Source organism: Suricata suricatta, chromosome 3, assembly GCF_006229205.1.
Source record: "Suricata suricatta isolate VVHF042 chromosome 3, meerkat_22Aug2017_6uvM2_HiC, whole genome shotgun sequence".
NCBI lineage: Eukaryota > Metazoa > Chordata > Mammalia > Carnivora > Herpestidae > Suricata > Suricata suricatta.
In genome coordinates, this window is record NC_043702.1 from 91,139,044 (window position 1) to 91,152,671 (window position 13,628).

General features: G+C 34.5%; 1 protein-coding gene across 7 annotated transcripts in view; it reads right to left on the reverse strand.

Moving 5' to 3' along the window:
* Positions 1 to 13,628, reverse strand: part of CCNT2 (cyclin T2) — a 41,965-nt gene that overhangs the window by 11,229 nt on the left and 17,108 nt on the right. For 4 of the 7 annotated variants that reach the window (XM_029934672.1, XM_029934671.1, XM_029934674.1 and 1 more), the window contains 4 exons: positions 8,711 to 8,839; positions 6,835 to 6,895; positions 4,402 to 4,464; positions 1,200 to 1,245 (listed from right to left, as the gene is read on the reverse strand). In XM_029934672.1, coding sequence (XP_029790532.1) covers positions 1,200 to 1,245; positions 4,402 to 4,464; positions 6,835 to 6,895; positions 8,711 to 8,839 — 299 coding nt within the window. The other 3 variants (XR_003906696.1, XM_029934676.1, XM_029934675.1) reach the window with 3 other exon arrangements.

A 13,628-nucleotide genomic window follows, 5' to 3' on the forward strand; every position in this document is an offset into this window, starting at 1 on the left:
GATTCTCTGCAAAACTGACAAAGTAATTTCAACATCACATTATAATTTGAGGTCAGAATCAGGGATCCTACCATTTGATGTGGATTAACAAACAGAATCCTTAAGTAAGCTTAAAGAGAATCTAACACTTATCTATGTAAATCTTTGTCTTTTCAGCAAAGCCACCTTTTGCTGAACAGCTTCAAGGCCCAATGCTGCTAAATACTATAAAAATGCTACTTTTCTCCTTCCACTTTATGTCCCAAATTGGGCATGTGATAACATGTTACCCGCTTGCCTTTTCTAACCAAAGTTTTAAATTTAGTGGTTTCTTTTTGTTGTTCAAAACTCCTAGGGATAGGAGTTAAATCACAATAACATATGCCTAAGAAAATATACTGGTATTTCCCAGTCCAAAGTCTTAAACAAAAGTTAACAGTGTCACAAGAAATTAAGGACAACACAATGCTAAGTTTGGTCCCCTCCTCACCAATGACCCATTTAAAAAACATATTTAAGGCATTCATATAATCAATCCAGAACAGAATTATGTATTAGATATTAAAGGCTTTAAAAAATTATTCTTATAGTTCAGTTCATAACTGATGAAGATGAAAATGTTTATCAACTGCAAACCCACACCATTTGTTATGTAAACTGAAAAGGAAGTTAAGCTTTCTTAAAGTAAAAATTTTATTTCTACAAATCTAGGCACTGACAGGACTTGGCTAGTTCTGATTTACTATTACTGGGTATTATCTGGAAAAAAACCCAAGTTATATAAATTTTATTTATTAAAAAAACTTTAATGATTATTTTAAAGTTAAAATTGGATCAATGTGAAATTTAAAAAAATTGTCATTTAACTATAATTGTAAACTAGAAATAGCTTTATACTTACCAAGTTGCTCGAATTTCTACGTTAAGTTTAGCTCTTTGTAATCTTTAGCTGCTATTCAGGCTACCAATTTTAGACTTATGCACTCACAAATCGAGAATATGTCATCAGAAAGCACCACTACACTTCACAATGTGCATTTAACCCCTCTGTGCCAAAAGTCCCTTGTACAATACACCGCAAAGCAGACAGGAAGGTACCACCACAGTAGATGGTCCAGTCTCCTGTTGCAACAAGGGTAAGAGACACATTGAGGGGGCCCTGCATTAAAGGAAGCTATAGTGTGCTACAACAGTGCAACAAAGAGGGTCAGGATAACAACCTGTTGGTAGCCATGAAATAGGATGTCTGTGCCAAATCCTTGCTTGCTGTAAAAAAAGAAAAAAAAAACGAAGACAATACTGTCAGCTTTAATGTGCTATCATCAAAAAGTTCTCAACACAACAAAAACTTCAAAGTTTTGTACACAAAAAGTAAATTTTACTTACTACTTACAAATATCACAAGAGCGCCATCATTTTCTATACTACTGAAAATCTTCAACAACATTCACTCAAATGTTTCTTGCTATCCCCCAAAGATCTGAGAAACAAGCCGATTTGCTTTTAGCTAGCCAGTTACAAGGGCTAAACTTGTTACTAAGTTAAGCATCTAGTCAGCTAAAAGTTGCAATAAAGCATTCTCCTGGATTTAAAAAAAAAAGAAGAAGAAGAAGAAGAAAAAATTTTGAAGTCTAGTACAAAATACAAAGAGTTGCCTGCCAGACTTAATCCTCAGTCATCATATTTAAGTTGGCTTAAGTACTTCCATCCAAAGAAAAGAAAACAAAACCCCCCACCCCCAAACTCAAGGGAGCACAAACTGCTGTTTTTCATGCTACTAAGCATCAACAGAGAATAAACAACCTAGAAACATCCTAGGGGCGTAGATATAGAAAACTCCACTGCATATATATTTCTTACAGAATCCAACTGTCAACTTTAGAAAAGATACACATACTCTAGGCAATCAGGATGCTTCAGCACTGGTCCCCAAAAGAAAAGCAATTTTTAACAACTAGTTTAAGTCATTGAAATTGAAAATAGTAGTACCCCGTTCACTTTTCTTCTGCTTTCTTATTCTTCCCAATGGGGATTCTTTTGCTATAATTTCCCTTTCCCCCCAGTTACATTCATAATCGTTGTACCTTTCCCCTCTGCTCACCTAGGATCAGTTCACCTCAACTCACCCCTCTCTAACAGGCCTCAAATTCTTTGCCCTCTATTTTTATTCGTGGCATCTGTAATCCCTGCTGCCCCTTGTGGATCACCAACATAAGGTATACAAAAGGGATTTGGGCTTAGCAGAGTTGTGCTAAGGAAGAGTGTCAAAGCATCAGATGTCTTGGAGGCAGTGTGACTTATGTATGGCATTCTTTCCTGGTGGGGAGGGAAGGAGAAATCACAGAAATGAAAGGTCCCTGTAAAATGACATTAGCCAATTCTGCAGCAAAGTAGCATAATATCAACTTTCTCATCGTGGGGTGGGGTGGTGGGGAGAACTTTAAAGAAACCAAACCATATACCACCCCCCATTCCCACAAAGAATCAAAATATGTAGAGAAGGAAGTAAAAATAGTTTTAAATTGCCATAGCAGTTTTCACCTCAGAATATACCTAAATTCAAAATAACCTATTAACAGTCAGTGTGAAACACAGGAAGAATGCAGGAAAAATGTTTTGTTAGTGGAAAGTTGTAACAGAGCAAAGAAAACAGACACCAAACATGAAACGATGTTTTTAAATGGAGTGAGATGTAAACTATAGTTACTGAAATGTTAGTCAGACAAAATGAAATTAAACATACATAAATTTTGCACTACAATTTTAGAATTGATCACATTCAAAATACTGACAACAACAAAAAACTAGATTTAAATATTGTTTTGGACAAAACATCAAATTTGCAGTTTTTGTGAATGTTTTTAAAACTTACTATTCAACTTTGCAAATGAATGGACTTCCATGTCTCTAGCTTTAGACAGATGTAGGGGAACATGTACAAAAGCTACCAGACTTTAAGGATCTTAAAGTTGACTTAAATGTCACAATAACACCAAGCTGAAAATCCAGTTTCATTTCCTAATAAGTGTGTGTGTGTTTTAAGCTATTAAAATGTTTTTCTTCATCAGGCTTAGTTTAGAGCAAAGATATATGGCTCTCCATTATTCTAACAGAAACAACTTACTAGAAGGCTTTTTTTTTCTTAATTCAACATGTACACTAGTTATCTATACGAATTCTATACTATACTGTAATTCTGGGGATAAAAATCTGCTGTCAATCATATTCAGATGACCATGAAGAACAGGAACCATAATTAAATATGTTCTACTTTGCAAGTTATAACACTTGCTAGCTATTAAAGACCAAAATTAAAAAAATAAGTAAATAAACATGGTACTTTTTTTCAGAAGTCCAGTTCTGAACAATGACACTGCGACAACAGGTTTGTTTATTTTAAATACAGCCATCAACATAATAAAATCCTACCTAAGTATATGAATTCAATTTAAAATGACTAAAATGTGAGACTATCCAGGTGAACACTAAAAATCAAAAAAGGCCTTCAAAAGTCTTACCCATCCTGTTTAGAATAAACCTAAAGAAAAAAAGTCTGGCGGTAAAAGAATGAAACTGCAAAATTTAATTTTCAAAAGGGAGTTAACAGAAAAAGGCACACAAGATTCTAAGTGGTTGCTCTTAGAACATTAACAATTCAAATGACAAACAGGAAAGAAGTAGTAGTGCAACAACATGCCACAGTGTAAACAATATTTCTAGGGATACATGAACAGATACATAGAATTCATTAACCAGAGGAGAAGTGTGACCACATGCTTTATAAGCAGTAAAGAAAATAATAAAACAAGTTCCTAATCCTGTTTTAAATGGCTTGATGGGCACATCACATGCTGTCTGTATCATACTACATAGATCCCCATTATACACAAAAAGGAAATTATTTTTAGAAATGCTAAAGAACTTTGAAAAATATATTAAATCAATTTTTTTCAAATGAATATAGGGAAAACATTTTCAAAGTGGCAAATCTGCTAAGACAATTTTTATCTGAAAGATATGAGGATGGCCTCCAAATTCTTAAACTGTAATCATTTTCCTAGAGGTCAATTAAAGTTTGACAGAGACCAGAAATTTTCTTCATGTATGTGTTAATGGCCAACTTCTTAAATAATAACTAAAAGGGGAACTGTCTTATCAGCCTAATAAGGAGATGAAGAGAGTCCTATTATTTGGAAACCATTCTAATTTTTTAGCAAAAGGAGATTCTCACCTAAGTTTAAAGGAAGCTAATTCACCAGGTAGAACCACAAACAGAAGTAGATGAATAGGTAGATACAGAACAACAAAAGATGTTGCTTCAAAACGATTATTTCTCCCATTTTAATAAAACACATTCAAGTCATTATACACAATAAAAAGCATTTATTAATACTTAATTCAAAAATTCCAAAGATCACTTACCTCTTACTAACTGGGTACATTTCACCACATCTGTGTGTGGATGTTCAATGGTGATCTCAAAACCTGAAATGAAAAGCACTTTTTTCCCAATCACTTACCACACCACAATACTTGACTGAGAAATGCCATGTCATTCATCAACACAACCATAAAAATGTATATTATTCAGTATTAAAAAGATCTAAAGACAAAGTTATTTTCCATCATTGACATGCTCATTACACCGTCAACAATGAGAAATAATTTCTCAAAAACAATGTTCCACTTATGAAAACTGATAGCCAAGTTATTTAAGGTTTATGGCAATATTTATTAAAAATTCTGATCTATAATTCGTTACGATTACCATCAGGTTAAAATCAAACTAAAATATATGAAAAATACAACTATTAAGCAAAAAATTCAATTTGTAATATATATACATATAGGTTTTATTTGAGAGAGAGCGCACGCACGTGTATGGGAGGGAGAGAATCTTAAGCAGCTTCTTGCTCAGGGGAGAGCCTGACACAGGGCTCGATCCCACAAACCTAGGATCATGACCTGAGCTAAAATCAAGAGGTAGATGATCAACTGACTGAACCACCCAGGTATCCATGTAATATATTTTTAAAATGTATTCCAACTCTTTCTCTCATAAGATATAAAAAGAAAATTTTTCATAAATATAATCTCTGCCCCATAGTAGGAGAAAAGAGCATTTCATTGATTTACAGTCCTCTTATTTTCTTAATATGCCTTAAATCAAAGGGTTTTTCAACCAGTTTATAACTACATTTCATTAATAATAAAATTATTAAGACAAGTAAACCTTGTAACCTCAAGATTCTTTAAACCATTTTTTCTAAAACCAAAGATAAAATGCAGAAAGAGCTTTCAATGTCTACTCAATCCTTAGATAAGGCAGGATTTTTCCTTTTTTTTAAAAAAAAGTGGAGGTCACTGGGACACCTAGGTGGCTGAGTCAGTTAAGCGTCTGACTTCAGCTCAGATCATGATCTTGTGCAGGTCATGAATTCAAGCCTCGAGTTGGGCTCTGCGCTGACAGCTCAGAGCTTGGAGCTTGCTTCAGATTCTGTATCTCCCTCTCTCTGCTCCTCCCCCGCTCACACTCTCTCTCTCTCAAAAATATATAAAGAATAAAAAAAAATTTTTTTTTTTTAAAAGTGGATGTCACATCTAATGTCTTCAAAAGCAGTAAAGAAATAACATTTGGGGGCGCCTGGGTGGCTCAGTCGTTTAAGCGGCCGGCTTCGGCTCAGGTCATGATCTCACAGTTTGTGGGTTCGAGCCCCGCATTGGGCTCTGTGCTGACAGCTAGCTCAGAGCCTGGAGCCTGCTTCGGATTCTGTGTCTCCCTCTCTCTCTCTGACCCTCCCCTGCTCGCGCTGTCTCTCTCTGTCTCTCAAAAATAAATAAAAGACATAAAAAAATTAAAAAAAAAAAAAGAAATAACATCTGAATACACAGGTAATTTAGAATTATAAAGTTGTGTGTAATCTATTTTTATTTCTACTGTAATTAAACCTGCAAAACCAAAGATACTTTAATCAAAGCCACAGAGATGTATACTGTCAATTCTAATGTTCCCCTTAAAATAATATAATTTTCCTTTCAACCTTTATTATATTAAGTATAAATTTCAAAAAACAATAACATGCTAAGTTATTGGATTTAGAGAGAATAAGATTCTCCCTTTTATTTTTATATCTTTTTATACTATCACAACATCAAATAAGTTGTATCTATTTCAAATAAGCTACTTTTCTATTAAAAAGAATCTGTCATGATGGGAGACTATGATATTGCATTTCTTTTCAATGACTGGGAATGGAGTAATAAATGAAATAACTATCATAACAAATAATGGATATTTATAACATAGACACTTTGTGGTACATATTTTTAATACATCATCTCTCACCCTTAAGTTCACAATGTTAAGGCAGACATCTTGCGTATACAGAATGGAGGTGAGAAAGATCAAAGAAATATGCTCAAGTTTACAAACCAAGTAGAAGGCTTACAGATTTAAACCAAGATCAGGGCACCTGGGTGGCTCAGTCAGTTGGGAGTCTGACTTTGGCTCAGGTCATGATCTCACGGTCCGTGGGTTCAAGCCCCACAAGCGTGCTTTGGATTCTGTGTCTCCCCCTCTCTCGCTGCCCCTCCCCCACTCATGCTGTCTCTATCTCTCATAAATAAATAAACTTAAAAAAATAAATAAAAAACAAAAACAACCAAGGTCTCCATAAAGCCCATGTGATTCTAGCACACTCTGCTAGGCTCTTCCAGAAGAAATACATGACTTTAAACAAGATAAACCTTCCCTAGGCCTGTTTAGTTATCAGTAAAGTTAAAGCCAGAAATTTTTTCTTTCTTTAGAACGTCACACTGAAGCAAACAAAAACAGTATTTGACATAAGTACATACCTAGGGTTTGTAGCATTATGGTTTCAAGTAAAACCAGTTCTTGAGTCTGTTGAAGGTAAGCCTGCCAGGTAAAAATAATACTATTAAAATGTTTAAGATCAACACTATGTGACTACGGGACCACTAAGTCTCATAAAAATCACAGACTAATTACAGAAGAACCAGAGTAGTTTGGAAACATGAAGGAAATAAATTGAGGGCGACAGGGAAGTCCTATATTTTGCAACCAATCAAAACTGAATTACTTCCAACATAGGATATGTAAATAAGGTACACAACAGCAACAAAACTCCTCAAGGTAATGATAACATGAAAGAAGGCAGAGCTTCACTGAAAACAACAAATGCTCCAGTCGTAAAACTCAAAACTCAACACAGGCAGCGGTGCTTCAAGACACTTTACCACAGGAAGCACCAACTCAAGTAAGAACTTCAAATTCAAACCTGCCTGTAAAGAAAAGGCTTATCAATCCAATCTAAGATGTCTCAGATAGAAATTCCTTGACGGTCAGAGTTAAGTCAGTGAGTTATTTTTTTGGAATTTTCTCTTTAGAAAAGACAAAATAAAATCCAGGCAAATCCTCAAATCTCTAGACTAAAACATTTTAGATATAAAATACCACAATGAAGTATTATACACCCATGGGGAAACAGAGGGCCTTCTCTTTCAACTTCAATGAGTCATTCTCCTACTGCAATTGCTCTGGGAATAGACAGTATGAAAAAATTCCTATCACTATCAAATTTCTTAAATTGTAACAACTAAGGTAATAAAAAAATACATCATAACTAAATATTCATGTAAGGACATGTTGCTAAACTCAGAGTGAAAAGCACCTTTATTTATGCCCCATTTTGAAAAAATCACTAAGATGATTTTTAAAACATAGATTTCTATCATTTGAACAATACCCTAAGTATTCACCAAAAATAATTCTGAATTTATCATGTTAATAGAAATTACAAAAACAATCTTTGAATAATCATACATTCTCTATTATTAAATGGCTAAAGTCAGTATCTTACTCCTTATTAAAAGCCATTATCTCAGATAAAACTTGTCATTAATAAGATCAGATATACATAATCTGGATCTTATTCTGGCACTAAATCAAAGTAAACTGATGTAATCTGGTAGTTGAAAGTTACTGGTAAAGGAACTCACCCTGTGTGCTAGCAATATGAACTTAAAGGTCTAGAATTCTAGCTTTTGTTTTAAGATGTCCTAACATTTTAAGAGTCTCGTTCTACTGACTGAGCTAGCTAGCCGCCCCTTACAATGCCCTAACATTTTAAAATGGTGCTTTCAAATTTGGTTAAAATGTTGATGATAAACAAGTTGTTTAGAAACTAGCATTAATCTTTAGGAAAATTAAGATATTAAAAAAAACCTCACAAAGCATGGTAAAATGCATTTTTATGTGTGAGAGAGGTAACTATTAATATACATGCATTACTAAAGGAACAATTCTGTAAAATATTTACTGGTCTACAGGCCTAACCAGAGGTTTTTCTTTCTTTTTTTTTTTTTTCTCCAGTGTTGACAATTTAAGAGTTATTTTATCTCTGGTCTGGTCTCAAATGCACCCAAACAATGGAGGTGATATCACATCACCTCTACATATATCATAGCTTTGCTGTGAAGATAAGCGATAAAATGTGAAACCCTTAAAAACCACCTTTGGATCACAGCTTTAACATGATTCAGAATGATACTGAAATTTGTGTATATATATATATATATATATATATATATATATATATATATATATATAAAATACGCTCCTGTTAGATCATTCCCTGGTATTACATTCCTAAGTGGTAAAAGAAACAAGCAGCAGTTGGAAGGCAACACCAATCGAATTTTTTTTACTTACATCACATTTAGTATCCAGCAGTGGCTCTAGGGGATGAAGACAAGCATGTGCTACTTTGATAACATGTTCAAGTTTTCGAGCCTGTTCTTCCACCTTTGCAGCCAAAAATAATGCAGTAGGTGATATTATCTGCAGAAAAGATAAAAATTCAGTGATTTAAAAATAAGAAACTTTGGAAAAACCTTCTACTTTCTAAGGGGGGGCGTGCAAGGAAGGAATGTAGTATTAAACATATGAATTGTGAGTTGGGCTATTACAAAACGGATGTAAAAGATTTAATAAAGTGATTCATTAAATAGAACTAGTTACCCTAGTCTCCAAAACTTGCTTTACTGTTTTGCAAATAGAATACCAAAGGGAAAAAGGAAAAGGACTTAATACTCGGTCAAACTACAAGAAAGCTTAAATTATTATTAATGCATATTGTGGTGGTAAAGAAAAAAGCCTCAAGCAAAATAATAAAGTCATAGCTTAAAAAAAAAGAAAAGTAGGTAAAATATACCCAGATTTTCCTTCTTTTTAGATAGCCACTACTTCCTAGGTTACTTTTAAGTTAATCAAAACTTCATTGGGTGGCTAAGAGCTAGGCAATATTGCTTTCAGGACAGAAAAAGGATCTACAAGGCAAAATGAGAAGATTCTCAACATGAAACTGCTAATCAAGTAATTCTATTACTTTACTACAGCAATATTAAAAGTAGCTAAAGAAGCAGGTAATGAATATGTAAGATAAACCAATAGAGTAGAAACACTGCCAACTGGAGATCAAGAAATAAGCATTTATTTTTTTTTCTTGAGTTAAGTTATATGTTCTTGGGATTAAAATATAAGAACACAGCACTATAAAGACATTGACAAAGAGAAACATAAATTACCCAAAAAGTAATAAACCAAATTAAGTGCTGACTCAGAAAACAAGCACACTATACTCTAAATTCAAATTATATTCTAAGATTACACAGAAGAAATTTCTCGTGGGAAGATGATTTCTAAAAGTCAAGATTCAGGTTCATTATTTTACGAGAGATGAACATCTGAATCTCACTGTATCTCAGAAATCACCAATTACTATATAGAAACAATGCCAGAAGAGGGAAGGAAGGACAGAAAGAGGCATTAATCATGCTACATGATTTGGTAGTTAAGGACAAAATTTCTGATACAAGAAGGTAGACTCTTCTGCTGAGCTTTGAAAACAACTTATAAATAATGCTGAGCCATGAAATTTAACCACTGGATTTTGGATCTGAAAGCGACCTTCTCTAGCTAGTCCAGTTTCATTTGCAGATGAGTAAATGGAGTAGAAATGACTTCAAAAGTTCTCTTCCTGATGCATATATGTTTAAAACAGACCAAAATTAAATTAAATGAGTTTGGCTCCAAAGAACCAGTAATGTTATCTTAAAAGGACTGAATAATTTCAACTTGGACTTTCCAACTTATTTTCCATCTTTTAAAATTGGAAACAAGGAAAATATTTAAAAATTGGGAGTACTCAAAAAGGCAACTTATTTTTAGTTTTCTTAGATTTAGAATAAACTACTATTATTCTTTACAAAAGATTTAATTAAGCAACATGAACATTAATTAATATTCTTGAAAGACCAGTAAAACAGCAGCCATGCAGGGCAGGGGTTTTTCTGAAATGAAAGTGCAAGAGAGTGGACAATCCTTTCCTATCCCAGTTATTTTTTCCACATACTGAAAATGTCCTATGCTGCTGCCTATTTTGATTAATTCCTTTTCTGTTTAAAGGTTTACCTCACCCTAAGGGAAATTCCTGAGTCAAAATGAAGGGCCCCTCTTTATTCAGTAGGAAACTGTGTACACCTTTGTCATTGTACTTTTGCTGTATTCTAACTTCTGGCTTACTAATTTTGTCTGCCCTACTACTCCAAAAGCAGCTTAAATATAGAGACTGAATTATTTATTCACATTCCCATTGTCTTGCATTGTGCAGCTGCTGTTCAATATATTTGCCAAATGAATGATAGGTGGATAATCCACATATAAAATATAAAGGCACCAATGTTAAATTTTAAGTCTTCCAAGTCCCACAGTAAAAATCAAAGAACCAATACCAAGGTAAGAAATGCAAGGAACAATAAAGATACTCTCAGTGTCCCACAGTCTCTCACTTTTTACCTAATTCATGTCTAAGAGGGTAATGGCTAAGCCAGCCATCAAATGCTAGCACTATTTACCAAAGAGTGAAGCAATACAAGCCCAAGTCAAATGTCAAATTAGTCTGAACTTAATACTTCTTTCCTAACTGCCAGAAGATTCAAGATTTCTCTTACTTGTCTAAAAGGCACCTTCTAAAAGTCTCCAATGAGCTTTTCCTGGTACGATCTCCCAGGATTCCCATCCAGTTACTGCTCCATTCTTTTCAGACTTTTTGTAAGTCTCAATATCAAGTACTTTCAAACCACACAGCTTTCCTCCTTACAATACAGTCTCAATGGAAACAAAGTATGTATACTGGTGAATGATTCTAAAATTCTATAAATAATTAAGAAAATTAAATGTTCAAGGAGCTAAGCAATGATCTTCAGGGTAGGTTCCTGGATTATTTACCCACACTCCTCACAGAAGTCTTTCTGTTCCCTCTAAATAGGGCTCAATTCTCACCCTCCTCCAGTGCAACACTAATACCCAACACTCTTCCAAAGTTCCTGGTGAAATCCACTAACTCCATTCACATTTCCTCCTCTACAGCCTGCAAACATTTTACTCCATCAGGGCTGTAAAAACAAAACAAAACAAAACAAAACACCTTTTTAGATAAATACTTTGTGAATATCCATGTGAGGCTTTAATTTTAATTAAGAATGACTAAAGAATATAATCAAGCTAGGTACTTCTGCTTTTTTATACAGAAAGCAGATTTTGTTGTGTGGCTTACTGAAAGGAAAAGAATTCCAAAAAGTTTTACATAATGGCTAGATTATTAGTTGACCTGTGGTTTTTTAAAGGTGAACATACTTTTGAAGGCAACAAACATTCATTAGTGCATGTAAACTTGGTTCAAAGTCACAGAATTCACACAAATATTGCAGAAGATACTTGGTTCAAATGAGCAATTACAAACTGAGACTTAGTTGACAAGGACCATGTACTACCCATCTTTGTGTTGTTACCTATTTTTAAAAACTTTCTCGAGTTACTGTAAATGAAGGAAATAAAAACTGACTTTTAAATAGTGTCCAGAGTCTGTCAGCCTAGCAAATGTACAACTGTTTCAAAGGGCTATTACATTCTCAAAACAAGACAAATTTCTGTAGAAATATACCATACAAATCATGGAGAGGGAGAGGTAGAGGTGATGAAGCCAGCTGTAGCACAGTAGTCAGGCTGCCTCAGTGGATTCTGGCTCTGTTATCTGACTAGCCTAGGCAAATTACTTATTCTCTTTGTGGCTCAGTTTCTGCATCTGTAAAATGGGAGAAATAGTATCTGCTTATAAAGTTGTGGTGAGGATTAAATGATATCAATATATGTAAAGCACTCAGAATAGTGCCCAGAGTAAAAGGACTCAAATATTATCGTTACTAGGCTATAAAGTTAAACAACTGTGTATTGTTAATGCTGATCTTAAAATTAAAAAGTGATTTACCATGCTTTTAAAAATTTCCTTCTTTCTTGCTCACCTTCTTCCTTCCATGGTTAAACTCAATTCTTTAAAGATTCCATCGTAGCCCTAACTAAGTGGATTCAAACACACGAAAATGATGCTACACATTGCTTCAATGATTACACCGGTATTCCTTTCATCCCTTTCCCTTCCTCTTGCCCCCTTCTTTTTCTATTCCTTTATACATTTCCATTCCTACCTCTTGATCTGACTCCCTTCCTTCTCCATCCTTTCTCCTCCTGCCCATTCCTGGCCGCTGTCTCCCCCTTCTGCTCATGATGCCCTCACTGCTGACATTCTTCACTCTCCAATGTTGGCTTCAACCTTGATATTTGGAGGCAAGGTCAGTTTGAATTAACAAAAGCCACTGATGATGGCTGTACCAGTCAATTTCAAACAAAATCATTCTGGTCTTCATTCTTTTAGTAATTTATTTTGTGCATATACCTTATGTATACATTTGTATTTAAGAACAAGCCACAGCTGTTTTATTACTCAACTTCAAATTTCCTAGTCCAAAAGAGTTGTGAGAAACAAAGACTTCCACATCTGCCTTCTATGTGCTAATAAGACATCATTAAGAGGCTTGTTCTAATCTGTTGTTATATTTCATCTTTACATCCTATAGGCCGGCAAAGCCATTTCTTCCCTGTTCTTTAACTGCCCCCAAACTCCCCCTCTCCTAAGACTAGGAAAACTATTCCCTGTGCCTTCAAAAGACTTCATTAATAAACATCCAGTTAGTTCTAGGTATCACAGCTGAAAATTGGGAAATCACATGCCTAAGGCTACAGTTAAAGAAAACTGGTAATGCCTTAACTTTAGAAGTCTCCAAGAAAGGTCTTAAAATATGGAAAGAGAAGTATACACTCAGATATATGGAAAAATAAAGGGGGTAATGGCTCCTCAACAAAGACAAAAATAGGTCAAAATGTTCATTTCTTGATAATGTCCATAATGTTAATGAAGATCACACCAGGGCTCCTGGGTGGCTCAGTTGATTGGGCGTCCAACTCTTGATTTTGGCTTGGGTCATAATTCCGGGGTTGCAGGATGGAGCCCCTCACTGGGCTCCACATGGGCTCTACACTGTGCATGGAACCTAAGATTCTCTCTGCCCCTTCCCCTACTCATGTGCTCTCTCAAATAAAAATATATTAAAAAATAAAAAAATAAAGATCTCACCAAGCTTCACTAATTAAACCAAAATTTCAGTACAAACTGGTTTACATCCTTAATTTTGTTGTACTGAAAAGACTGACATTCCAGCATTACAGAAAATGT